This window comes from Dermacentor variabilis, chromosome 8, assembly GCF_050947875.1.
Source record: "Dermacentor variabilis isolate Ectoservices chromosome 8, ASM5094787v1, whole genome shotgun sequence".
NCBI classification, from domain to species: domain Eukaryota; kingdom Metazoa; phylum Arthropoda; class Arachnida; order Ixodida; family Ixodidae; genus Dermacentor; species Dermacentor variabilis.
In genome coordinates, this window is record NC_134575.1 from 77,898,855 (window position 1) to 77,924,343 (window position 25,489).

Consider the following 25,489-nt stretch of genomic DNA (forward strand, 5'->3'; position numbering starts at 1 on the left):
CTTTCCCTTTTCTGTTAAATGTACATATGTTTTCAAAACAAGTATTAAAATTAATAATTCACTCAATAACCGAAATGAGGCCAAGCCGGATACACCGGAAATCAGAATCAACCGTAGTCATGCGCAACAGTGCTTATACTCCAACTCACAATAAAAAACAAGGAAAAGAGAGAGAGCCTGCAGTTTCTCCGGATAGTCGAAGCAGTACTAGTGATTACGAAGTATACGACGATTACACGAAGACAGATTACACCACCGAGAGGCGCCAGATTCTTGGTGATGCGAGAGGACTGGGTCTCCTACGATGAAGTCTAGTAAATACTCGTATAAGGCCAACTTCTTCGAACAACTCTTCGAGGTATATATATATATATATATATATATATATATATATATATATATATATATATATATATATATATATATATATATATATATATATACACCCACACACATGGGGCTTGGAAAACTGGTCGGGCCCCAGCCCCCAGCCCCCCCCCCCCCTCTAATTCCTGAAAAGTGAAAGCTTTCCACCTATAGACTGGAAGATAAGCCATTTAGAGAAGCACATGTGTTAGGAGCCTCGCCTCACAGCTCATCAGTCCAGAAAACCATTCGAGCTATTCTACTGTACCTGAAGGTGACAGATTTGAGTGCCCAACTTTAGATATGCTGGACCTGGCTTATTGCATGTGAAAGTGTCATCAAGACTCGTGTCTTCTCTCTTTATCTTTCACTCCCTTATCCACTTCCCAATGTTTAGTGTAGCCAACTGGACAAAGTCTGGTTAACCACTCTGCCTTTCTTTCCTCCCTTCCCTCTCCCTCTCTTGGTGGTTGTGCCTGGGCGAACCCGTTTGCCCGCGTCCTGTTGCAATAAACCTCACAGCGAAGCCTCAAAATGGAGCTACTTCTTTAACAAATCCAATATATTGGAAAACATGGTATTCCTTTAACGATTGTTTCAAGCAGTGTCCACAAATGGAAGTTGTCATATGTGAGGTAAATTTGCAGTGGAAGAAGTCACAGATAAAGAAAGCAACTGATCTGCAAAACGCAGCGTGCTAGACCTCTGTGACTGGGCTACTTTCTCAGCTTCCACAGCGTCGAGTGCTATGTATGAAACCGAGTATAGATACATCCTACCTAGGCCGCTTCTACTCCGCAGTTATCGACGAAAAGAAGCAGCAAGAACCACGACAGCGAAACATGTGGACGTCAAATACAGCTCACTTGAAGTGGTAACCTTTGCTTGCGCCCTGTCTGTAGGTACTCCAGATAATCCGCACCGGGAATGCCGCGTCGATATCTTCGCGGCATTGACACCAAGGTCAAAATGCTTGTTATGAGTCGTGTGGCAGAGAGAACGAATAAAGAGAAGACAATCCCTCTGAGGGCGACTTCCGGGCCTATTCGGGGCAGTGTGCAGTTGAAGCAGCGGACGGTATCCCAACCAGCTAGGAGACTGCAGACATGAGTCTGTGGTTCACCGCAGCCTTCATCGTGGTTGCGCTGGCACTTCTCATTCGGTAAGCTGCCACGATTGTATGAAAGTTATAAATGCTTCATTTTATCAGGTTTTCGTCTCATCTTTTTTTCAATTTTACTACAGAGGCACGCGTCACCGGCTTACGGATTTGGTGCTGTTTTCAGGATTAGGTGATGCGTTTCACTTACAAAGGAAGCGACCACGATCGCGGAAAAGAAAATACTAGTGCGCCATCTAACTCCAAAAAAAGCGTCAAACAGCAAATGGCCGGGCTGTCATAGTCTCGCTGTGGTTTTGGGACATCGCACACCATAACTTACATTTGCTATCTGTGAAATACAGAAACTATGGTTATCACTTTCAGATGTAAGGTACCGGCCGTGTTCCCAATAATATTAACTTATCGTTCCAGCAGTCAGATTTACAAAATTCTTTTTACTCGACATAACTCATTGCAAGAAAATATTTCCCAGTGCAGCAATGTTTCTGAAAGGTCATACGTGAAAACTAGCCATGACATAAGCACTTTTGTGCAATTTGAGCGGACGCAGAGACAGCAACGATTTGTCCAAATAAATGCACGGAATCTAAATCCCCCTTAGTATGCCACTTATAGTTCCCGAGAAACACTACAAGAAATCACTGAATGGCACCATTATTTTATTTGAATATAAGCTTGTCAAAGAAATAATTATATTTATGAGTCATGTAAATGCTGTAAGGCCTGTGTTTTGTTTGAATTCAAGAAGTGATTTCTGGTGTGTAGCGCCGTGTATACATGGACTTTAGCTAGACGTGGCACTGTAATGAGAATTCCGGCCTAAGAATTAAAAAGAACGGTCGCGTTTTATTTGTAACCCTCGACAAGCTCATATTACGTGGTAGCACCTGCTTCATAAATTTCGTTGTAAACTATAACCCGCACGCAATTTTTCAATAAACTGCGTCCACTGAAATGTGTGTGTGCACTTCTGCGTTCTACAAGAATCTAAATACGTCATATGCACTTATGGTTATGTCCCGTCTTTAGTTTTGTCACTTAAGAGTAAACATTACACACAGCTCACAGCTCAGTGTCTGCACTGAGCTCTAGATAGTTGTAGAGTATGTATGCGGAACAGGTCAGACGGCATATACGCTGTCTTGTACTTTTAATGCGCATGCATTTTTTACTTCCCGCAATTTTCTGCGTCTAAATGTCTACCTATCTGCGTCTCTAACCGTTTTCTTCCCTACGTGGATCATTGGGTATAGTCCATGGTCGAATGGGCAGTGCATCGGTCATCTGTCAACCAAGCGTAAGACCAACTTGGGTCACGGTCTCTAGGGCCGGTCTTCTAAGAACTTCTTTGATGTCAACTTTGGTCACTGGGCATGTGCCAGTCTGTGTGTGCCGCCCTCAACGAAAGTTTCTGATGTCGACTTGGGTAACTAGGTATGTGTCACTGGAAATTTCCCACTCCACATTGACAAATAGATCCTCTAAATTTTTCCAATGCTGGCTGGAATGAAACGCACTTCATACGGGCTCCTCAAGGAGCGCAACCCGACGATTTATTTCGCTGCGACAAAAATGTGCTGGGTATATACCGCTTTTCAGTGAAACTAACGCCAACTTGAGTCACTGAGTATGTGCGACTGTGTGTGCAACAAGCGAGAGGATCGCAGGCCACGGTAGTTGCCTTAGAGGCTACGTGAGGACTTCTAAGCAGTGCCACTAGATGGCACAGCGTTCCCAGAAAGAAGCGCAGGAGAGGAGCCCGGCTGCGGCGTGACGCGCTCGCGCGCACCATGCGTTTCGGAGCACACGCGCGGGCTTCTAGAAGGCATCGCTAGATGGCGCCGAGTGTTACAGAAACGCGAAAGAGGAGTCCCGCTGCAGTAGACGCCTCGTACATACCACGTTTGGACGATGACAATATGTTGTGTGGCTACTGGGGGCGAGGACTTACGGAGTCACCACCTGTCGGAAGCGCCTCATTTGCGTAGTATGAGGGAGTACGTGGCGCGCTCCTCATAGGTTTGGCTATCGGCGCTCAATAAGAACATCACGCAGGAGCCCTCTTGGGCGCTTCTGTACGTACTCTCAAAACTGAGGACGTTGTTTACTCTCAAAATAATAACATCGGGCAAACAGAAAACACAGAATGGTTACCGATTACGTGCAGTGAACGCCCACTGCGCGCAGTCACCGCGATAGAGTCCCCCGAACCGGTTTCCTACGTGAAAGGTAGGCAGTCGCTGAAAGCAAGCTATGTGAAATGTGCTCTCATAGTGGGCTGTTTGTATGACGAAATCGAGCTTTGCAGAATGAAGCCTCGATTCAGTGATCGCACGGGATCGCGGTGACCTACTGCGCGTCTGCATGCACGCCCGCGCACAATGTTTCGCGACGTGCCGAGACCTTTAGGTCGCAGCATATGGGCATTTGACAGCACACAAATAACCATTGTTGTGGACATTAGCAGATCTGTTCAATAATAATCTCGTTACAACTGTAGGGACTTCGGTGCCTACGACGGGACTTGTGATGTCCCGTTGTGACGATTCAGTCTTTTTCTTTTCTTTTATGAAATATTGGGCGTTACCATATTATTTCTCCAGTTACGTCGCACTGTATTTTTACCGGTCTTCTCAGTGAGCAATTACCGGCTGCTTCTTTTTCTTAATCCAGTACATTTCAATGTTTGGTGCTACACAAACATGAGCAAATGCCATAGCTTTTAAATGTGCTTTCTACCGTCCCCTTTCCCTTCCAGTGAACTTGCCTGTATCTAGCACCAGGAAGTTTTTTTTTAATTATGGGGTTTTACCTGCCAAAACCACTTTCTGATTATGAGGCACACCGTAGTGGGGGACTCCGCAAATTTCGACCACCGGGGGTTCTTCAACGTGCACCTAAATCTAAGTACACGGGTGTTTTCGAATTTCGCCTCCATCAAAATTCAGCAAGTTTGTAGACCAAAGCATCATGTCATTAGCCGGGCAGTGTGCGCGGGTGAGTGTCTCAGTGTGCGCTTTCTGCTACTTACCCAACATCGCAGCTCCGACGCTGTATCAGAAATCTTCCTCGCGGAAGTGCTTGCTGCACACCCGAATTGTTGCCGATGGCGGCTTTTTTCGCGATCCAAGTTTCACGCAGCTTATTGTGCTGCGGGTACGTGTGAAGGCTGACACCGGGCTCAGTTGCATACGTCCGCCACTACGGCACCGAGTCGTCCATGTTGGACACCTTCAAAGGCAGCCACTACATATTATAGGGCTTTCAAGTGTTGTCAAGCACACACCTGAAGCGGCAAAATCCTCCCCCCTTAATCAGAACCCCAGCGCAGGTGGGACTTTAAACTTTCGTTTTCAGGTCGCTTCGGCTCTTCCGAAGCAGCCGACGCCGCCGCTGCTTCCACGTGGTCCCACATGCCACGTCACGCTGATGGTGGCGCAAGCTTTTCCAGTGGTGGAGCTTGCCCCGAACACTGACTCTCAGTGCTAAATGCATTACTGTCGACAGTCATCATGAGATCGGTTTTGTCGAATTTTTATCAGGAACACCAACTCGCAGCCTTAGCATTCATGAAGCTTTCTGACCATCATGCTCTTTGCTGGCTCTCATCGCTACAAGATCCTACAGGCCGGCTTGGTCGATGGGCTTTGAGGCTACAAGAATTTTCATATTCCGTAGTCTACAAGTCTGGCCGCCTGCATCAAGACGCTGACAGCTTGTCGCGTTACCCTGATGACGACTCTGACTCCTCCAATATTGCCAGTGCTGGTTGCGTATTCTCTGTATCACAGCTGCTTCATTTCGCCGACGAGCAACGTCGTGACGCCTACATCCGAGCACTCATCGACCGTTTTGAGCACTCTCCAGCCGATGCCACTCTCCGCCTCTTCGTCCTCCGTGACGGTACTTTGTACCGTCGTAACCTTCATCCGGACGGCTCTGAGTTCCTACTTGTCATAACTAAACACCTCCGCTCAACCGTTCTAGAAGAGCTTCACGACGCACCAGCGGCAGGACACCTCGGCGTATCTAGAACCTATGACCGCGTACACCGCCGTTTTATCTGACCAGGCCTTGCCCGTTCCGTACGACGTTACGTCGCCGCTTGTGAACTTTGCCAATGACGCAAGAAGCCTTCCCAGCTCCCCGCTGGTTACCTGCAGCCATTCGACATCCCTGCCGAGCCCTTCCATCGTGTTGGCTCCCATTTCCGGAATCTACATCAGGAAACAAGTGGGTTGCAGTCGCGGCTGACTACGTGGCCCGCTGCGCCGTAACCCGCGCTCTTACGACAAGTTGCGCAACTGATGTTGCGGACTTCCTATTCCATGATATCATTTTGATGCATAGTGCTCCGCGTCAATTGCTAACACACCGTGGCCGTAGGTTTTTGGCCAAAGTCATTGACAACAGCATGCGTGCCTGTTCAATACAGCATAAATTTACCACCTCCTACCACACTCAAACGAACGGCATCACTGAGCGTTTGAACAGCACTCTTACAGACATGCTATCGAAATACATTTCAGACGAACACCATGACGGGGCCTGGCTCTACCTTACATTACCTTTGCGTACGACTGTTCCCGTCTCGAAACTGCTGGCTTTTCCCCGTTTTACCTCTTGCATGGCCGAGAACCGGCGCTACTACTAGACACTGTGATTCTGTCCACCACAGCTTCAACTAGCGCTTATGCCCGTGATGAAATCGCCCGTGCTGACCATGCTCGCCAACTTGCAAGCGTTCGTCTTCAAGTGTCGCAAGACAAACAGAAGCAACGCTACGACCTCCGTCACCGTGATGTACATTTTGTGCATGGCACCCTCGTGTTGCTTTGGTCACCATCGCATAAAGTTGGCCTTTGTGAGAAACTGCTTTCCTCTTATGCAGGCCCATATCGCGTGCTCCGCCAAGTGACCGATGTCACCTATGGAATCGTTCTGGCCACGCCCACTACGTCCTCCGCAGTTACAACCAGTGACATTGTCCACGTCGCCCGACTCAAGCCCTACAACTCTCGAAGCGCCTTGGATATTTAACATCACCGTGACGGCGCTTTTGCCACCGGAGGGGTAGTATTACGATATTATCGGAAGATACTCAAGAGACGAGCCGCCGCTAGAACGACGATGAAGTTGGTCTGTGTCCTGGCGCGGGCGAGTGTCGGCCTGGCTGTCTGGCTCCAGTGTAAATAGCCTGTAAATAGCCTCTTTCATCTGTGTCTTTCTACACGTAACAATATATAAATGAAAAACAGTTTCAGTAACGTTTTGATGGACATTGGACCCCACGAATGTCGTGCAGTATGATACTGAAGAAAATGAAGCGCAGTCTATAGACTTGCAGCAAACCGTCAGGCACTACCTTGCCTAAAGCACGGTAAAGCGTAACAGCTCGGTCTACAGCACAGCTACGGCTTTCGTCCTTGTTTTATGATGCTCTTCCACTGCTGTTCATTGCTACATTCGAAGCATGGCGTCCGTGGCAATGCCGGCAACAAGCTAGGCTACGTACTTCACAAGCTCTGTCAGTCTGTCTGTCTGTCTGTCTGTCTGTCTGTCTGTCTGTCTGTCTGTCTGTCTGTCTGTCTGTCTGTCTGTCTGTTTGTTTGTTTGTTTGTTTGTTTGTTTGTTTGTTTGTTTGTTTGTCTGTCTGCCTGTCCTTGTCTATCACCATCTTCAATCAAATTAGAACACCAGATGCATTGTGGCGAAGTTCAAGAGATTTCCAAATGGATAATGTCAAAAACTGCTAAAATAATGTGACTTCCGACCGCCTCAGGGATTCGGCCAGTTCACCCAGTACCCTACTTTGAGCTCAGCGAAGGTAGTAACGAAGTAGTCAGGCCGTAGTGTTCTTGTTTTTTTTTTTTGGTCAGAGTACAATAAACAAACACATCATCAAGCTATTGTCGTCGCCGTCGCCTTGCTGCTGTTGTCATACAACCAATTTCCCTCACTGCGCAAACATATTCCACGTTCTGGTAAATTTTTGTGCACCCTCAATCAATGACGCTTATGCAGCTACATAAAAAATGCTTCGCAAATATTACTGATTACCATAGTGTGCCCAGTCTGCATAACTGATCTTCAATTCGAAGCTATCTGTTTGAGAAATTGGGAATAGATTTTCTTTGTAATTTCATGTATATGTCCCACCTTTTCAGTTGGGTTTGTGAAATAGGTGGACGTTATTTGCATCTCGATTGAGATATCCAGGATGCTAATAAAAAAATTTGAGTAGTTGCCTTTCATTTATTCACTTAACAACGTATGTTGAAATGCGATATTTAAGCCTAGTGACAGAGAATTCGTATCTGTTTTAAGAAATTATAAAATGGGCACAACTAAAGCTAAAGAAAGACTATCGAAAAACTATTAACAAGTATGCCAGTGTATTTCGCAGCACATGTTAAGGGCGGATATCTCGAAAGTAGTCGTTGAATTTCCATTACGCATTTTGGCTTTACTATTGCTTGGCTTTAATTTATTAATTTCTATATTTGTTCAATAGTGATTCACTAATGAAAGTTTCAATTGACTACCTTTATATAGCGATTGCTAATGCAGCTAAAGTTTGCCTCATCGGATGATGCACCTAAACGGGCCAAATCGCCCTGTGTTCTCCTTGTGATCTAAAAATGCCGATTGGGAAATACCACACAGAATATTGCCGTGTTTGCACTGCATGAGCATTCAAATTAGCGAGCAAGAATAAGTATTCTCCGCGCCCTTGTCTTTCATGAGCTCTACTTTCTCAAATGCATTTTCATTCATTGATTCGTTGTCCGAACAGGTGGCGGAAAAAGAAGTTTTCCTATTTCAAGGAACTTGGCATTCCCGGACCAGAGCCCAATCTATTGTGGGGAAATCTGTGGGAGTACCATTCCTTGGTAAGCACTTTGCCACTATGCATACGTTGTCAGTATCCACGAAGAAGAGCTAATTAACACAAAATAAAGCCCCCCATTCTTGCCTCCTGCAGATTCCCGTTTTCTCACACCCTTGACCTTCTGCGTCTACTCTGATGAGTCATTAGAAAGAGAGATAGAGAAAGGAAATGCGGAGAGGTTAACCAGAGGTTAGTTTTCTGTTTGCTACCCTGCAATGGGGTGGAGGATATATTTGTAAAGCGCTATGAGTTTCAGCTTTGAAACAGGCAAGGATGAGGATAATATCTAAACAAGGCGCGGCCTGGAGTCGGTGCCTCTTTGAGGAAGGCGAAGTCCACAAGGACTGTGCCTTCTTGTTTTGGAGGACCATGCTGTGTTTGGTCTCTTCGGTAACCACATCAAACACATATCGTCCATCCTAGCGGCGATGGTACTGGTAACGACATTTCTGGCAGCGATTCCTGTTTCCATTGGCAGCATTATGACTAAGGCGGAGTGCAAAATTTTCCATGCTCTCTGCTTTTAATTCACGTTGTAGAAACCCAGATTGTCCATACAAATTCGGAACCCCCCCCCCCCCCCGTGACGACATCTCTCGTAACCTTTGTATTGTTCTGCCTTAAATGCCACCAATCTGGCAAATCACATTTCCACTCTTTGAGTGAAATAGGGCTCGCCAATGACGAATGAGATCCTGCTGAAAACTTACCGAGAATTGGTCGCACGTTGGATTCCGTGTAACCCCGGAATGCCCGCCGTTCACCATGAGGAAAAATTGGAATAACTTGCTGAGCTTTACTTAAGCCCATGGATTGTACATGCTACAAAAACAATGAAATAATAACACAAAAAATAGCTTTGGAGTAGTTAATTGTGTTTAACGATAACCTAAACTGGGGAGGGGGGTGCAGGGGAAGGTAGATCCAGCGTATTGGGAGCGCTTCTACGGAAAATACCGTTTAGTTATTCGCGCTTATATCAAAGGGACCCATTCACAAAGGTTTCCATTCGTATGTGATATTTGACACTGGCCGGTTGCCCTCGCTTATAATATGTCGAGCGCCAGATTTCTTCAAGGCAAGCTCAACCGCCGGAGCTTTTTGTAAATACAGGCCCTTAATATTTGAAGTATGAAACGCCGTAGCAAAACGTGATACGTTGCTCTTTGTGGGGTCAAAGAAATTGTATTTATTTACAGTGCATGCGACGTCTTTTTTGTTCCTAACAGGGACTGCACAAAGCATTCGATAAATGGTGCAAGGAATACGGCGACATCTGCGGGTAAGGTTTCACCGTGTATCGCATAGAACAGCTAACAGCTGGTGTCCCATAGCAGGTTAATGGGCACCAACTGACGGGAAAATTTAGTCGGTCTCATGCTGCAGAATGTAGCACGAAAGGATCAGGTATAGAAAGTACTTGGGCAGTCGATGAAGTCGGCTTAGTCGAAACAAGATCAACTTGAAACCAGCAGGAGAAGTGTTTGCTTAGCAGGGAACGTCGCATATGCCGATTATTATTCTGGTGCAAAGCAATACTGTGGTTTTGACCTTATGACAATAACTAGTTTCTCTATAGCCCGGTATCATTGGTGTCCTGATAGCGCACGTTCACTCTCATATCTCCCAGCATTCCTTCGACTTGAGAATGGTATTACAACAGCTGTAAAATGAGCACATGGCATTTCCTTGTTTCATCATGCATGGCTCCATAAAGGTGCTCGTTAACGCTCACCTGACAGTGACGCAGAAACACCTACATCTCTCACAAATTACTGCACGGGGCAATAAAGTTCTGCTCTTCGGCATTACAGTTTCGAATTTCTTGCTAACATTATCTGGAATGTACTGCTGTTCATATATTTAGCAACGTTAACTTATAGCACTGAAGCGGTTGTTAGTTTTTAGGACGACGACCTTAAGAGTCTTGGTATTGTTTTTATATATTGCTTAGTCTGATAGCTATAATTATTCGTCTGATTGCTTCCTGGCGTCATTTTAATGTTTCTGACGCTGTGGGACCGTTCGTCACTTCGATGTCCCAGCTCCTTGTAAATCCAGTTTGCGGCGCCGTGGGTGTCATTACCCTTTGCTCGTCTCACCGTGCCTTGACGTGGGGGCCATTTCCCCCTCCTTGCCCGACGGGGGCGCCACCACAGCCACTCGGCAAACCTGCTTTTACTTTTGAATAACGCCAGTCGACTCCATTCTCAGCCTATCAAAACGTGTAGTACTTGCCTCCGCTGAACCAAGCTCCCAACACCCCTAAAAAAGGGCATTATTAGGTCAACATGACATTTTTTGAACATTTCGAGCACATTTTCTGAGCCACTCTTTATGTTGAAGAAGCAAATGCATCTTACCGCACTGACGTCGCTACTTGAGTTAACATTGACCTTGCACGTGCTCTGAGATGCAGGAGAAATAAGAAAATTATGCGGAACAGCAAAAAAAGAAAACTATGTCAGAAAAAACACAACAAAACTGTGAGTTCCAACAATTTGTGTGCATCCCTCGGACCGATCTCTAGGGATGGTTAATATCACTGAGGTCTTTTTCAGGCAAGTCAATAGGTTTCAAACTAATATACACCCTATCCAGCAGAGCGTCTTAAATTACTGCAAGTAATGCTGTGAAACGGACAAGTTGACTACAGAATTCACCAGAACTTAGCGTTAGTGGCGGCAGTGTGTGCGGTTTGTATCAATTTTGATTTCGTTTTGGTAATAAGAATTAGGAGTCTCAAACAACGCTCCCAGTAGGATTATCTTCTTGTTTTTATTGTGGCCACACTAAGTAACCAATCATTATGCAATAAATAAATATGCAACCTACAGTTTGTACGATTTGCCTAAAAAAGCAACATAGAAAGCTGATGTCGCATATATAACACTCATAAACATCTCGGTGTACTATACTCATCAGCGCGTGACCGTAGCAATGTGTCGCTTCATATCCATGTGCCCAACAGGTTCTACAATGGCGACGTTCCATTTCTCCTAGTCAAGGACCTAGATTTCCTGGAATACGCTTACATCAAGAACTTCCAGAATTTCACGGCTCGTGGGGTAAGGAACCGTTCACGGTGCTTTTTTGTGTGTTGTGCGCTTTGTAAAGACACTGTTTCTGCAAACCAATCGGTTCATATCAAAGCGATCCCAGTGTCCGCCATTTTCTCCGTTAAGAATTCGCCTTCCTTTAAGGTGTGCTTGTCGGGACTTAGGATTGAAAATTAGTCGACTAATGTACAGGAACACGTGCTTTGAGAAACGAGACCTTCATATTTAAGATATAAAGAAGGGAACGGCACAAGAAAGTTGGCTACGAACGTTTCAAAAAGTGTACTCACTTCTGTCGGAGCTCTTTAGCAAAGTTAAGCCGTCGCACACATAGGGCTTGACAGGAGGCCTCGCCGAAACATTTACTGCGGAACGTTCAGATGTCTAGTTATTGTCAGATAATTTATTCTGTACTACCTTTGCTTATTATTCGCATTATTGCACTGTGGTCTGAAAGGCAACGCACATGTGGTCGCCGATGCAAGAGCTGCCTTGCATGATGGCTCCGGTGTACTCTGTGATCTTTCAAGAGATCATACAAGCTCTGTGCTTGTTTATGATGCCGAGTTTTGCATCTTATCCGTGGGCAAGGACCACCGGTTAGCCGCCGAAATGTGGTTTCGCATGCCACCTACTGAGAAGCTGCAACACAAGTTTAGTTGCACAGAATAAGAATTGATGAGGCATTCGCACACTGAGGTGGGGACCTCAGTGTGCACGTCCAAGCAATCCAGATGTCCAGCGCTTCCCATGCACCAGAAACACTGTCGTGCATATTTAGCGTCTACCCGGCGTGTACCCAACGGGTACAGATTTTCGCCGCTCTCCTGACAAACATTCTTGAAATATTTTGTGTGCGTGGGAGGGGCGGGGAGTCCTTGGCCCCGTTTTCGCTCTATGCGTGACATGTGCTACATCAACAGTAAGAGCCATGGTACAATTACCACGCTTCGCAGGATGGTACTCAAGACTGTGACTCAAATACTGCTGGTTCATTAACTACCAGCACTCATTTTAATCTAACCATTATCGCCATAATCCTTCATGCCTCTTTCGTTCCTTCGTGTTTTTACTTTCTGAGGCGCCGAGTTCCAGGACTAGTTGTGCTGGCCCAGACGAACCTACCGTGCATCCGTGTCTTTCTATAAATAAGATCTTCCTGCTCCTCCAAGAACGGACTGTTTTATACTTTTCCTGAAAAAAAAAACTATCGTATCGACCATTTATGAGAATTACTATCCGAAACCCCAGGTTATCTGGCCATATTACAGACTGGTATAGATCATTTTTGGTGGTATAATGTAGCAGGCGTTGACATAACGGATGCTTAGTAGGCTCTGAAATTACAGCACACGAAACAGGGCTGCTGCCAGTAATGCGTGCGTACACGCGTCTATGTATGCGCGCGCGGTGTGTGCGTGCGTGCGTGCGTGCGTGCGGGTGTGTGTGTGTGTGCGAGCACGCATGCGCATATATTGTGACGTGGCAGTGGCGGCGAAGAAAGAGGAAAGACTGTGGATGATGAAACTACCGTTTTGTTGGGCGAACCTGTGCGCTCAAAAAGCAGGCTACACTCGAAAGAACAACGATAGCGGCGAACACAGTCGCCGATCCTCGAAAATCTGGTCTGCCGGTCAGGAGCGTCAGTTTTTATGCATGAGTCATCGAAGTTTCCAGAGCAATCGCCGTTGCCTGCGTGTCTTCCAGAAAGTACTACACAATTCGCGTTGCGCATATAATCGCATTGCACAAGCGGTGACAACAGCCAGCGCATTGAACCATCGGTAACATTTCTGTAAGTATCAATCACGCAGGCGCGTCTTGCGCTGAGCGATGACTCTAAGCCGTTAGTAGGTGAAATGCAGCCCCAGAGAACGGGATAAATATGTACACGTTTCAATGCCCTCCTCTTAAAAATCGTCGTCCCGATGCTACAAACACGAGCGCAAAGAACTAAAGCACATGCAGGAAAGACAAATAAGAAACAAACACAGAAACAAAGTCCCAGAGTCAGCGTTGGTAGAAGGGCTTAAGACGCGCAACGTAGATTATTTCAGGCCGTGAGCCACTGCGATTGCGAAATGCCGTCTGGCACGACATCATATTCCTGTGTGCCAATACGTTGGATGATCTTGTAGGGTCCGAAATAGTGTGACACTACACTTGCCTATCACAGCAATTACAGTATTGCTGTACTTGGGAACCAACAGGTTACTATGCGAACCGACCAGCAGCATCCGATCGTCGGCCAGATGTTGATTCACGTGAGCGGAGACCAGTGGAAGAGAATGCGCAGCTGCGTCACATCCGGCTTCACGATCAGCAAGCTGAAACAGGTAAACCGGCGGTTGTCAAGCGGTAAAATTAATCTCCGTCTCCTTCTATAGATCGCTATTGTGGGTAATGGTCGCGATATTTCTCAAGACGGCATTTGAAAATTCGCAGTATTTGCGTGCATTTCGCCCCTAAGCTCTGCATCATCTAATTGGGAATAAGATCATGAAATGCACAAGGGAAATATTTTTTCCAGGCGATTTGTGGCAAGCCACATAAACGTATAGTAAACAAATGATAAGGAAATATATAAAATAGACGCATACAGCCCTATGTAATGCAGGTGCTGAATCATTGAGCTTGCGCATCTGTCATCTGTAAACCAAAAATCATAGTCCTCTGAAATGAACTCGGAAATCGTAAACTTGCCTCGCCTTTTGAAGATGCCTGTCAGCACTGCAGCGTCACTTATTGAGCATGCAGTAAAACTGTCAGCTTGCTTTGCCAGTTCTGAATCGGCCAAAGCCAATGAAATAGTCCTGAAATTAGAACCAAGGCGAGGACAATCTGTTCTCGCACTACCAGTCACCGCTCATGTTACGCAATGATGACGCCCAATGTATGGGATCACTATGCACCATTTCAAGTGACGTTTGCTCTTTGGTCTATTTTCTGTGGCGCAATAGATGCTCCCGCACATCGCCGAGTCAGCGGAGGTGTTCATGGATATGATTGAGCCGTACGCCGACACTGACGAAGAGGTGAACCTGCGCCTGCAATTCCAAGCGCTTACTATGGACTACATCGGCCAGGCCGCCTTCGGCATCGAGACGTGCTTCCAGCGCAAGGTGGACGACGTCTTCTTCACGACAGCTCGCCGGGTGCTACCAGGAGTGATGACGGGGCCTGCCCACATGATTGCACGTTCGTATTCTTAAATCACGGGACAGGTTTCGCCAGCAGAGAGCCATATTGCTGTAGAGCCACAGCGGCGGGTTTTCCAGAAGAGCGGACGCCGATTTTTTTGCCATAGTAATCTGAACAGTCAGTCGTGCGCGAGCTCCTAGAGGAGCACGTGGTTGGGCTTCCGTAGCCTATCGATGCAATAGAGAGGAGCACTGTGGCAGCGTGATAAGTGCGGCCTGAAGTGGCTGATTTTTTTTTCTTTCGCACAGCTGCAGCAGCGGCCACTTGCCTCACTACCCTGCTTTCGTACGCCACAGCCATCACCAGTCTTGAAGGTGCAGGGGATGCACTAAAGACGATGTCGTGGTGCCGTGAATCTCGTTAGCTAATGCAGCTATACTGCATCTGATGGTTCAGTCGCCGGAGCGGATGTATGAAAGACAGAATCGCCCACGTTGGATACCTGAAAATGTGTATTTCTGGCCTTCATTGTGTTATCTGTTCGACTAAAATACCTCGAAGCGTTGCCATCGTTACGTTTTCGTCAAGCATACACGAATTTACAGAGTGTTTTTTGATAGACTGTAAGGATATTTATTAATAGTTTAGGTGCGTAGTGAACGTGACGTTTTTAATAGGATTTATAAGGTGAGGCGACCATACTTTACCCCAAATACAATGAGCTTCCGAAGGATAATTGCCAAAATTTAGCAAATTTTCTGCAGACTATATGGCAAATTTAGAGGCTGTCGCATTTTAATGTGCCCCGTCTTTTTTACATACTTAAAGACTGCACCTAAATCGAGATATCTGTCATAGAATATCAAAGCTCAGTTCAGGCAGTAATGAAGCCGAGCGTGCCGGGAGTGGCAGCAAAGGTAGCCCTTCCAAAGGCAGATGAAACAGCCAGTGACGAAGTGTATGGCGAAATTTGAATTATGCATGACGCAGCCAATAGCCGTGCGGCACGGCGTGACTAATGCTTCCTTGTGAAAACGTGTCGTATCAGCGCCTGCCGGACGTTCAGTTCTAAACTGCACACTTTTCGTCAGGCTAAACTGCAAGTTAGCGTGTGTCCTGGAAGTGGGGTCGCATTTTCTCCGCTCCCAGTTAACTTGGTTTCGATGTTGACTAGATTGAGGTTTGAACTTCAATGATAAACTTCTCGAACAGGGAATATTCAAAAGGTGCAGTATTCTTGCAACGCTGGCAACGTCAACCATCTTCTCGGAACCGTAGTCCCGAATCACCTGTATGTTGATCGGTTCGGTGATCGCCGCTCTGTGGCTTTTGAGGGGCGCTCTAACGTAAAGCTCTTCCAACTGTTTCTATTCCATTTCCGCCCTTAGCCTTGCACGATTGGCGAAAAAATCTCAGGCCATGCCCACTTCGGTTGCCGCTCCCACGACGTCACTAAAACTGGGAAAACTTTCCATCTGTTATCACGATCACTCACGATCAGTCCGAACAAAACAAAAAAGATTACACACATTTTGGACCACTTCTCTATCCCTATTAGACTAAACGGTTTCGGAACGCGCCTACTTCACCTGTCTCTCACGCGAGGTCACAAAATTTAAATAACTCATCTCATGGAAGTGACGTGTAGGCGCTAAAGATTCAATATTAGGCCAAGAGAAGCAGATTTTTTTTTAATTGATGGAAACTGCCGCGTTCTGAAAGGAATATAACATGGCTGGCCGCCGATCACTCTTCCACTGTATACTCACAGCTGCTGGCGAGAAGGAATTTTACTGCGTATACAATAAACGGGCTTCCGCAGCATTGTAACGTTCTTAACATTGTAACATTCGGCGCGCATACGACATCGCTCAGGCAACTCTTCATCATTGAGTACAGGCAGCGGCATTTTGAACGTTCCGTTGGATGCCGCCGCAACTTTCGGCAAGCCATCGAAAGCTAAGGGGAAGCGGATCAATAGCCGACCCGGCACTATACTTTCCTGACCGTGTTATCTGCTTTCACTCCGCGTCTCGGCCCCGCCGAAATCATCTCCAGTTCTGCGTGATCTTCGCCTCTTGTCAGCTAATAGATGGAACAAATTTATTAAAGTAGGCAAGGCTATTTGTTATTAAAGCAAACACAAGTGGCCTCCTATAAAAGAAGTCGCAGTTCCGCCCGAAAGACAAAGCATCGATTGCGAATTATGACAGCTACATGAAGCAAGCATAGGAGCTTTATCGGCCGTATGAGTTCACAAACATTATCTTACCAGCTGAATTAACAAGCGTGGTGTCACACCCGCTCAGGCAACACAGAACGAGCATGATAGCGAGCAGCAATGCGTGTAGATTTCCTGTTGTGCGAGCAGTTATGTTTTCCCGTGCCTTCGACAAGGTGGCGGACGGAGCTTTGCTGTAGTTGGATAGACTGCGACTGTGGTTTATAATGGCGCTTGACATTTTGAGTACCCCCTATACTCTGCAAGTTTAAAGATACGAAACATAGGCGCGCAATAAATCGAGACGGCCTCCGCATCCTCATAGAGAAAACTGCCTTCAAGGCTATACAGATAGGTTAATTAACAAATTTGCAGTATTAGTCTTCACCACCTCGTTGTATTAGCAGCAAACTGTGTACGCCTCGCTTTACAATTATTCAGCAAAAACGTCGCGTTCCCTACGCGCGTAGCGTTCTTATAAAGGGACACTCTCGGCAAATATTAAGTCGACGTAGACTGTTTAAGTAACATTCCAGAAACATCGCAACGTGTGTTTCGTGCCAAGAAAAGACTTAATTTACGAGAAAATTGTATCTGAACGGTCTGAATACCTTTTTCGAAATTCAAATCTCCCGCCACCCAACCGGGGGATTGGTGACGTTGCATACGCTATCACCACCCTTTGCTGCTGTCGGTGACTAAAACGGCACCCGACAGACGGCGGCACCGAGCCAAGACTGAGCGGTGGGTTCACGTATGTAGCTGCTTTTTGGTCAAGTGGCGTGGACCGTTCGTGCATCACAGGGAAGTGTTGAGTTCTCTGCTACTTGCAGTTTGTGCGAGTTTCTCGAGCCAGCAAAACCAGCGCAGCACTTCGCGACCAGGAAAGTATTAAAGCGCGAAAGCGTGGGCGGTGCAAAGTCGAGCGAAAACGAAACCTTTCGACCGCGCGCGGCGTTGTCAACGGAAACTTTAATGAGATCTTTATTTTTCTAAATATGAAATGGAACAGCACAAGTAGCATATTATTTCATGTGATAATACAATACGACGATGTTTTTTGCAACAAGTAGTTGAGTACTGATGACAGAATTTACCTGAGGAGTGCTTTCGTCATCGGGCAAGTGCTTGAATGTCCCGGGGGAGTCCCTAATCATGTCGTGCATTTACCTCTATTTCTCAATTATTAAGGCTCTGCTCGTGATAATATTGATGCCTTAGAGATTTTCGAGCACTAATCTGTTACTTTAGCTTGACTTAGCATTTGCCTTTAGTGTCCCTATAAATATCTGTGTGGTCTTCGAACACACTCTGTATCTTTCTTTCATGCATGGGCCAAATTATGAGGAAACCTAGGGCAACGTAGAAATGCGAAAATTTTTCAAACTGCGTCTCCCAATGACGCAACATTCATTCGAGAAAAAAAAAAACGGAACCGCACGTAATCGCCTTAGCAGTTGTATCGCAACCACAAATGAGCCAGCCTCTCCATGAATTGACTAGGATGTTATTGCCCAATCGCGATTCCCCACTACATAATATGAGGGTGAATGTGCATGTATAGACTCAAAGATCTACATGGTAATCCTTTATTGCTATATAAAGACAGCACCGGAACATTTAGACGGCATTCTTTCAGAAATCAATGAGCGAACCGCTAGAACGACAGGCTTGTCATTCAACAGACGTGGCAATGCTTAAAGTGTTCTGCCACAAAGCGTGCAGCCTTATCAATATTACCTATATTTCTGAGCTATTCTTCTAAATAACTTTTCTTATACTCTTCGGAAAGAGCGAAGGATTGTGCGTGCAATCCTTCGCTAGAGGACATGGCTTAAGTGTCCTGCTAATGAAAGAGTTGTGCATAAGATTAGAAACAGGAATATGGTAGTCGACGTCCTAGCTTTTTGAACCTGCGTAAGTTCTAAAATCTGAGGCACAATATGATAAGGTGCCCAGAGAACGGAGTGTATTACCTGTTGAAAATCATAACATTGTTACAATATTGTTGATGTTAGCTTTTCTTTGAATTACGGAAAAATTACGTATCAATTCACATGTCGTTAGTCGTTCGTCCGCTTCTTGCATGAAAAAAAAAATACTATACAGGAAGTTTGAAGCGCTACCTTTAACTCGAGTAGAAATGCAGGCGTTGTTTAATATCATAAACTGCTTACAATTTATGCTGCGGACTGAGACTCTCCTAGGTACATAAAGATCATCAAGACTAACGAGCTGAGCAATCTTTGAGGTAGACTTTTCCCTCCCCACCTTTTCTGCAGAAAGCACGACTACGCTGGGAAAAATCATGAAGCCTTTCTACTGGTTTCGTGGACAATTCAGCTCGCCTACCTTCAAGGTGTTCTCGAAGGAGACCACCAAGATGATTGAAAAGCGCAAGACTCACCCTGAGGTACGTTTTAATAATAATAATAATAATAATAATAATAACTTCTTTATTTCCATCAGTAATTAGTTTCATTTATTCCGAAATAACTAAAATGTGAGGGAGAGTGAAACTCGGCGCCGACCCGAAAGGCAAGAAAGGGAAGCAGACACGGCCGGTTTGCTTGTTTGCGCGGGTGGTATTGAATGAAGGATTGGAAATCTAGAAAGAGGGGAGAGAAAAAAATTGGCTAAAGGTTTAGCTTGGTTAAGCCTGGAAGACTGCGAAAACAATACCCTTGGCTGCGCCTTGGTTCGGCTGATGGTGTGGACATGGTGGCCCTTTGTTAAACTTACGGCTATACATCATCCGACATAGCGTAAGGCATCACGCCGACCACTACGAGGAGCCGAACTGTAGCCCCATTTATCCTCCTAACGTGACGTCACACCAGTGAGCGCCCTCTCTCGGTAGCGCCGCAGGAGCGGCGCGCAAAGGCTTCGCCTCCACCATCGATGCCGCGAGCTGGGGCCCCGTCTCTCGGTCTGACGTGACGTCACACGGTCACGTGACGCACAGCTGTGTAAGGAGGAGCCACGACTACCGATGGGCCGAAAGTGCGAGCAGTATTGCTTTCGCAATAAAAATAAAGCATCTGTCTTCGTGCGTAGAGTAACACACGTGCTTTACAAATCGTTAAAACTTTGTCGAGTTGGAGAACCCTACAAACGCTGTTTGATTTCTGTTCAAGCCACACGAACGGCCACAATATAAGGATCTTCGGTTCTCGAAGCAGTATTGAGCTGAAGGTTGCACTGGATGCAGCAAGGCGAAAAGCACGGGAAACGTTCCCACAATTATTGGCGATGATCGATAAAAGTGGGAATTCAACTTGAAGTAGCCGCGCTCATGACGAGGGTGGAAGAAATAAACTTCATACGCTACCTAGGAATACATCATTAAATGCGTGCTCTTTCTGCGCACGCTAGTATTTATCAGCGTCTCATGTGACTAAAAGAATTTTCGCGTATATAGTGTCAAATTTAATGTGGTCATAAACGTCCATCGAACTGCTATACAAATTGCGTATGTAACAAAAATTGTTCGAGAGGTATTGGCTGTGCTACGAAATTCTAAAAAAAGTGGGAACAAAGCACAGCTATAAAATCGAAAGTTAGAAATAATGAAATGCGTGCTCGAGAAAAACTGCAGGTCCAATCTCTGCTGAGGATAGAGGTGGCTAGAAAAAATACGCTTTCAACTGTGATAAAAATAGGTATGATGTTTTTTGTTGCTTTTACTGCCTGAACAGTTTGTACAAAGAAACTTTCAGTTTATCCTTGTTATTTTCGCAGATTCGAAAGCCAGATATTCTGCAAAATTTGTTGGACGCAGAACTAGAGGAAGAGGCACTGAGTGAAGCCCGTACCAACGGTGGAGTTCGAGAGACTAGTAAGAGATAAGTGTTGACTTTGTGGGGCATGAGATTCCGGAGATTTGGCATCTATCAGTGGCACACGTGCATGAAACAGTAAAGTGCCCTTCGATGGTTCTCATTCCTGCTTTCTGTCATTTTCACAGCTGACGGTGGTATAAAAAGGGTTCGACGAGCCCTTTCTCCAAGAGAAGTGATCATGAATTCCACCTTGCTCTTCATGGGAGGGTAAGACGCTTCCGTGTTTTGGTATATGGAACTGTGTCCTGTTGCAATGCATTTGCTGAATAGAAAGAAAAGGAAAGCAGAACAAGGCTCTAAGGTATGCATTGTGCAAAGTAGGAGCACTTTATCTCAAATTATGTTTTACCGCCCTGCGGCTAAGCGTATCAGCATGCCTAGAACGGCCGCATTATCGAACGTAAAACGCACTTACAATGAATGTGACGTTTGAGTGGAGAGGCGAGCAACAGTAAATTGTGGAATTTCACTAAATATGGACTTCTAGAATTCATTTCGCATATGGTATTCAATTTGTAACATTGAGTTCCTTCTTATTTTGAACAAAGAGTGATATCAGGGGTGGATAATATTTATAGAGCCGGTTGCAAAACGCACTCATTACGAGCAAGTCATTGCACCGACAGATTATGTAGATTGTAGAGGTTTATTCGAATTAGTAAAGCTGTAAGCATTCGAAGGCTTGCAGCTGTCATAGCTCAAATCAACTTCAAAGTGCTAGCGACTATCCTGCATTTTCGTCGAAGAAAGGCTGCCAGGGCCGAACATCCACAGAGGCTACAGGCAGTTTCTTTAAATGGCATTTTTATAGTGAAAATTTGCATGCCACAACGGCAAATAGTAAGCATAGTACCCCACCCCAATCCGCAGATTCGAAACGACATCGATTGCCATGTGCTACCTCGCGTTCCTGATCGCTCAGCACCAGGACGTTCAAGACAGGCTCAGAAAGGAAGTGACAGAAGCTGTAAAGAAATCGGTACGTCAGAAGCGAGGCAACCAACTTGGACCTGCATTCACAAAATTAGACTTCCGTGAGGTCTTCTTGCCATAGGCAGGCTGCGTTCACTAATAATACATCCAGCACCAGAATTGGCTGGTACTTACTGTAATGGGCAGTTCGAGCGCTACAGGGTTTTGTGAAAACGGGAACTGCTCTGTTCATTCCAGAGAATGTGCACTTTGTGGTGAAACAAACAGCACGATAATTTATCAACCACAAGTTTCTCTTCGAAAGTGTTCGAGCTGTTTGTTGTGCGATGTTTTGCTTTTCTTGACTTGTTTTTCATATTCGTAGCAGTTTTGCACTTTAATGCGAAAGCGCCCGAGTCGTTCACCACGTGAGGCATAGCTCACACCCAGATTGTAAAAGTTCGTATTGGGGCTTCATGGTAACACATTACGGATATACCATCAGCGCAGGAAGAAAACAATGCGCTCCCCTTTTCTTTTTCCTAACCCAGGTGCTACTGGTGCATAGGTTCATAGGGCAGCAGGCATTTAGGTTCCCTTGATTCTATGTGACGTTGAAATCTAATATGGCCACACTCTTGAAGAAAGCTATTAATAAATGTGAAAGTTTACGTTTTGGCCGGAGCAATATTATTGAAGGAAGGGTCGACTGCCCAGAATGAGCTGAAGGAGCTCGGTCATGTTCGTTAAAGTTTTAAATTCCGGCAGGAAGTAACTCGTGGCATAGAAGCTACCGCGTTCAACATGTCATTCCTGATTATCATGTTCCTGATCGTTCTAACAGAAGCAATAGACAGAAAGCCTTGTTTGCTAAAGTGCGGCAGTGCTTAGGTATGGGACGGTAACGTCACTATTAAAGAATAACATAAAAATCTGAAACAAACGATAGTTCTTTCCGTATGTGTACGTTTCGAGACAATGACAACATTTGAAAACATGAAATCACCTAAAGTCCAGCGTAATGAGTCTCAGGATTTTCGAGTAGAATAATTCTGCCATGTTTTGTGAGATATATCGCTTTACGCTTGTCTTGACACATTCTTTTTCGACATATCTTGTAAAGATCTTTTCACATCGTCACTACATAGCCATGAAACTTTGATGTTTGCTACTGCATCGTATTTTGGTTCTCTAGTGTTCTTGGTATTCTAAAGTTAAGTATAATATTGCTCTGCTGTCCTTACTATGATGCCTTCGCAATTTGCGGTAACATTACCCTGTTTACTTTTTGATACATCTTGATTCGAATGCCAAGTCTTCTTACTGATTTCACGCTTGCCTCAGCAATTGCTGCTTCCTCAGTGTTTCTGACATCCTAATTGCGGATGTCACTTAATAACGCAATTCCAGGTCAGGTATATATAAAAAATGTAGCTCCCATCTATGCGTTGTTCTCGATGTGAATAAATTTACAGTTGTTAGCGCTCATATGGTGTCCCTTCGTTTTTGGGCAGTCCTACACTTTACGCTATGTTGCAAATAATGTTGCCATGCCAATTCGTGAATCCCTCCGTTCTGGAGGTGATTAAGAGCACCTTAATTGCAATCTCGACAACAGTGAAGCCGCAGTGGTCTTAAATTGCGCAGCAAATATACCACAATGCAGGCCCTCCTGGCGAGGCACCCGGAAGTCTTTGAAACTGCCGCGCTGACACCGAATCGCTGCTCAGACTTGTAATCGCATAACACGCTTCGCTCTTTGCTTTCTGTTATTAATCATCTCTAAACTTCTCAGGTCCATATAATGTTGATGCAGGCAAATGTTTGAACTAAACTGGACAGGCAGAATAGGAATTTGCAAAACAACTTCATTTATTCGGTCTAATGCTCTTGCTTTGTCACGAAGTTTTGCGCAGGTAGTAGATTCGTAATGAGTAGGCTTCTTTTGTAAAGGAAGACGATGTCACTGGAGGCTGCCTCCACCTTTAGACTCAGTCCGTTCTCAGCCGCTGTCTTAGAGATAAATAAATAAATATAAAAATCTGGCTTTTAAAATGAACGGAAAGAAAATAGCTCGAGTGCCGCCACTGCGTATTTTTTTTTTTTTTTTGCTACCAGGGCACACTTGACTACGATATGCTTACGAAGAAGCTGAGGTACCTCATCCAAGTCGTGGAGGAAGGGTTGAGGCTGTACCCTCCTGGTGTGGCGTAAGTGGAATATTCGAAACCTTGCTTGATTACGTTGCAGTACACGTACGTGTTGAGTGAGGAACTCGGCAAAATTTTCCTCGCCACGCTACCTAAAAAATTTAAATCCGTTAATCGGAAAGCTTCCTTATCACTTCAAGATAAACTAATTTCTGACTGCTCATTGCGCCTGTCTTCAAAATATATAATTTACTAAATAATCCGTCGCTAACTTTTCCCGTTCTGTTTTTTTTTATCGCACGAAGGCCGACAATTTTGTTTGTCACTATATGTGCTACGATATCGCACGTTTATGAAACCATTTTTTGACTGACCAAACACTCTTTGTCATGGCTAACTGCCTAAAACCAAGTAAATGGCAGTGGTGGTGTGAGTAGCATATAATTTAAATCCCTGCATCGTTAGACCACTGCTAATTCAAGTAGAGTATCTATTGCGTCTAGTTGAATTCTTTAATTTATTGCAGATTACCTTGAGCAGTTCATTGCTAAAATGGCCAGTAGTGCACCACATTATACAGGGCGTCTGTTTTATACAATGCAGTTTGTAACCAAAAGGCTGTAAGCCTAGCGAAGATTACGTTTTTGTGGAAGAGTTTCTAGGTCAGTTGGACACTTTCTCTCGAATATAACGTTCCGTGACGCTTACAACAAAATATCGCAAATAACTTTTTTATTAGAACCTCATTACATGAAATATGGGCTGGCAATCGCATTTTATTGCACTGAAACCTTTATAATCCTGAGAATTGAGCCCAATCGAAGTACTTTTAGTACAATTTTACAGCTCAATAAAGCTAATATTGAAAGCTAGGGCGGCGGGAGCGCAGGAAAGGCAACCCCCCTATCAGGTCAGTTGGACACGTCCCGTGACAAAATGCACCGAGGAGTTCGGAAGTGTGCGTTGTGAACGGCAGATAGCGGATACGGCACGCCTTGAGGACGACAATCGGCCATGAAGTGCCGTATCGGTATTTGCCACGACATGCCACTGTTCAAACTACGCCACGCATTCGTTACGGGAAGTTTGCCTGTGACGCTATAGCTGGGCTGCCTTATCTGCGCTCCCGGCGCGTTCGGTTTCAATTACTTAGATTGAGCGTCGAAATTTCACAATGCGTATATAAAGTTCGGTGCGATTTCAATATCTTAAGCAAAGCGTGCGCTCCAAAATTTGACTGCTTCCGAATTTGCCGTGTGTACAACTGCCTCCACTGTACTAAAAAAAAAAAACTGTGGAAGTAGTTGTTAATCGCTTTTTGCAAACATGCGTTACTCACGGCAATGTATGTCGGCCTCACCTTAAACTTGCATGTTCGCACAGCTCATAACGGCTCGATAAAAGAAATGTGTCGTCTCAAAAAATTGGCGGCACATGTATCCGTCGCAGATGATGGGCGACGGTAATGCAATTAGCAACCTTTCTTATGGTGGGCGTGTAATTGGTGATAACACGTTTTATATCTTATAATGATTATTATGATGGATCATTGTAACCCCGGGCCATGTGTCTTTGCCATCCACGAATCCCGAAACCTTATCGGTGCACCATCATACACGAAGTGGCTATCTCGCTCACAGCTAAATGCCGAATGATACCGTGACCACGCACACCTTGTAAGCACTGCTTGCCCACGGATGCTCCGTAGCAACCCTTACTGTCCCTAGAATCCTGGCTCCAACTTCTTTGCGATAGCGATCCGCAATGTGGCCGCGTGGAATGC

General features: G+C 45.3%; 1 protein-coding gene across 1 annotated transcript in view; it reads left to right on the forward strand.

Moving 5' to 3' along the window:
* Positions 1-1,416: 1,416 nt before the first annotated feature.
* LOC142591446 (cytochrome P450 3A14-like) overlaps positions 1,417-25,489 on the forward strand; it is a 33,868-nt gene continuing 9,795 nt past the window's right edge. The window contains exons 1-11 of the mRNA XM_075703775.1: positions 1,417-1,528; positions 8,286-8,382; positions 9,611-9,663; positions 11,353-11,449; positions 13,651-13,776; positions 14,401-14,638; positions 19,085-19,215; positions 20,544-20,640; positions 20,770-20,851; positions 21,515-21,623; positions 23,675-23,766. Of these exons, the coding sequence (XP_075559890.1) occupies positions 1,473-1,528; positions 8,286-8,382; positions 9,611-9,663; positions 11,353-11,449; positions 13,651-13,776; positions 14,401-14,638; positions 19,085-19,215; positions 20,544-20,640; positions 20,770-20,851; positions 21,515-21,623; positions 23,675-23,766 (1,178 nt within the window). The 5' untranslated portion in view covers positions 1,417-1,472. The remainder of the gene's footprint in view (positions 1,529-8,285; positions 8,383-9,610; positions 9,664-11,352; positions 11,450-13,650; positions 13,777-14,400; positions 14,639-19,084; positions 19,216-20,543; positions 20,641-20,769; positions 20,852-21,514; positions 21,624-23,674; positions 23,767-25,489) is intronic.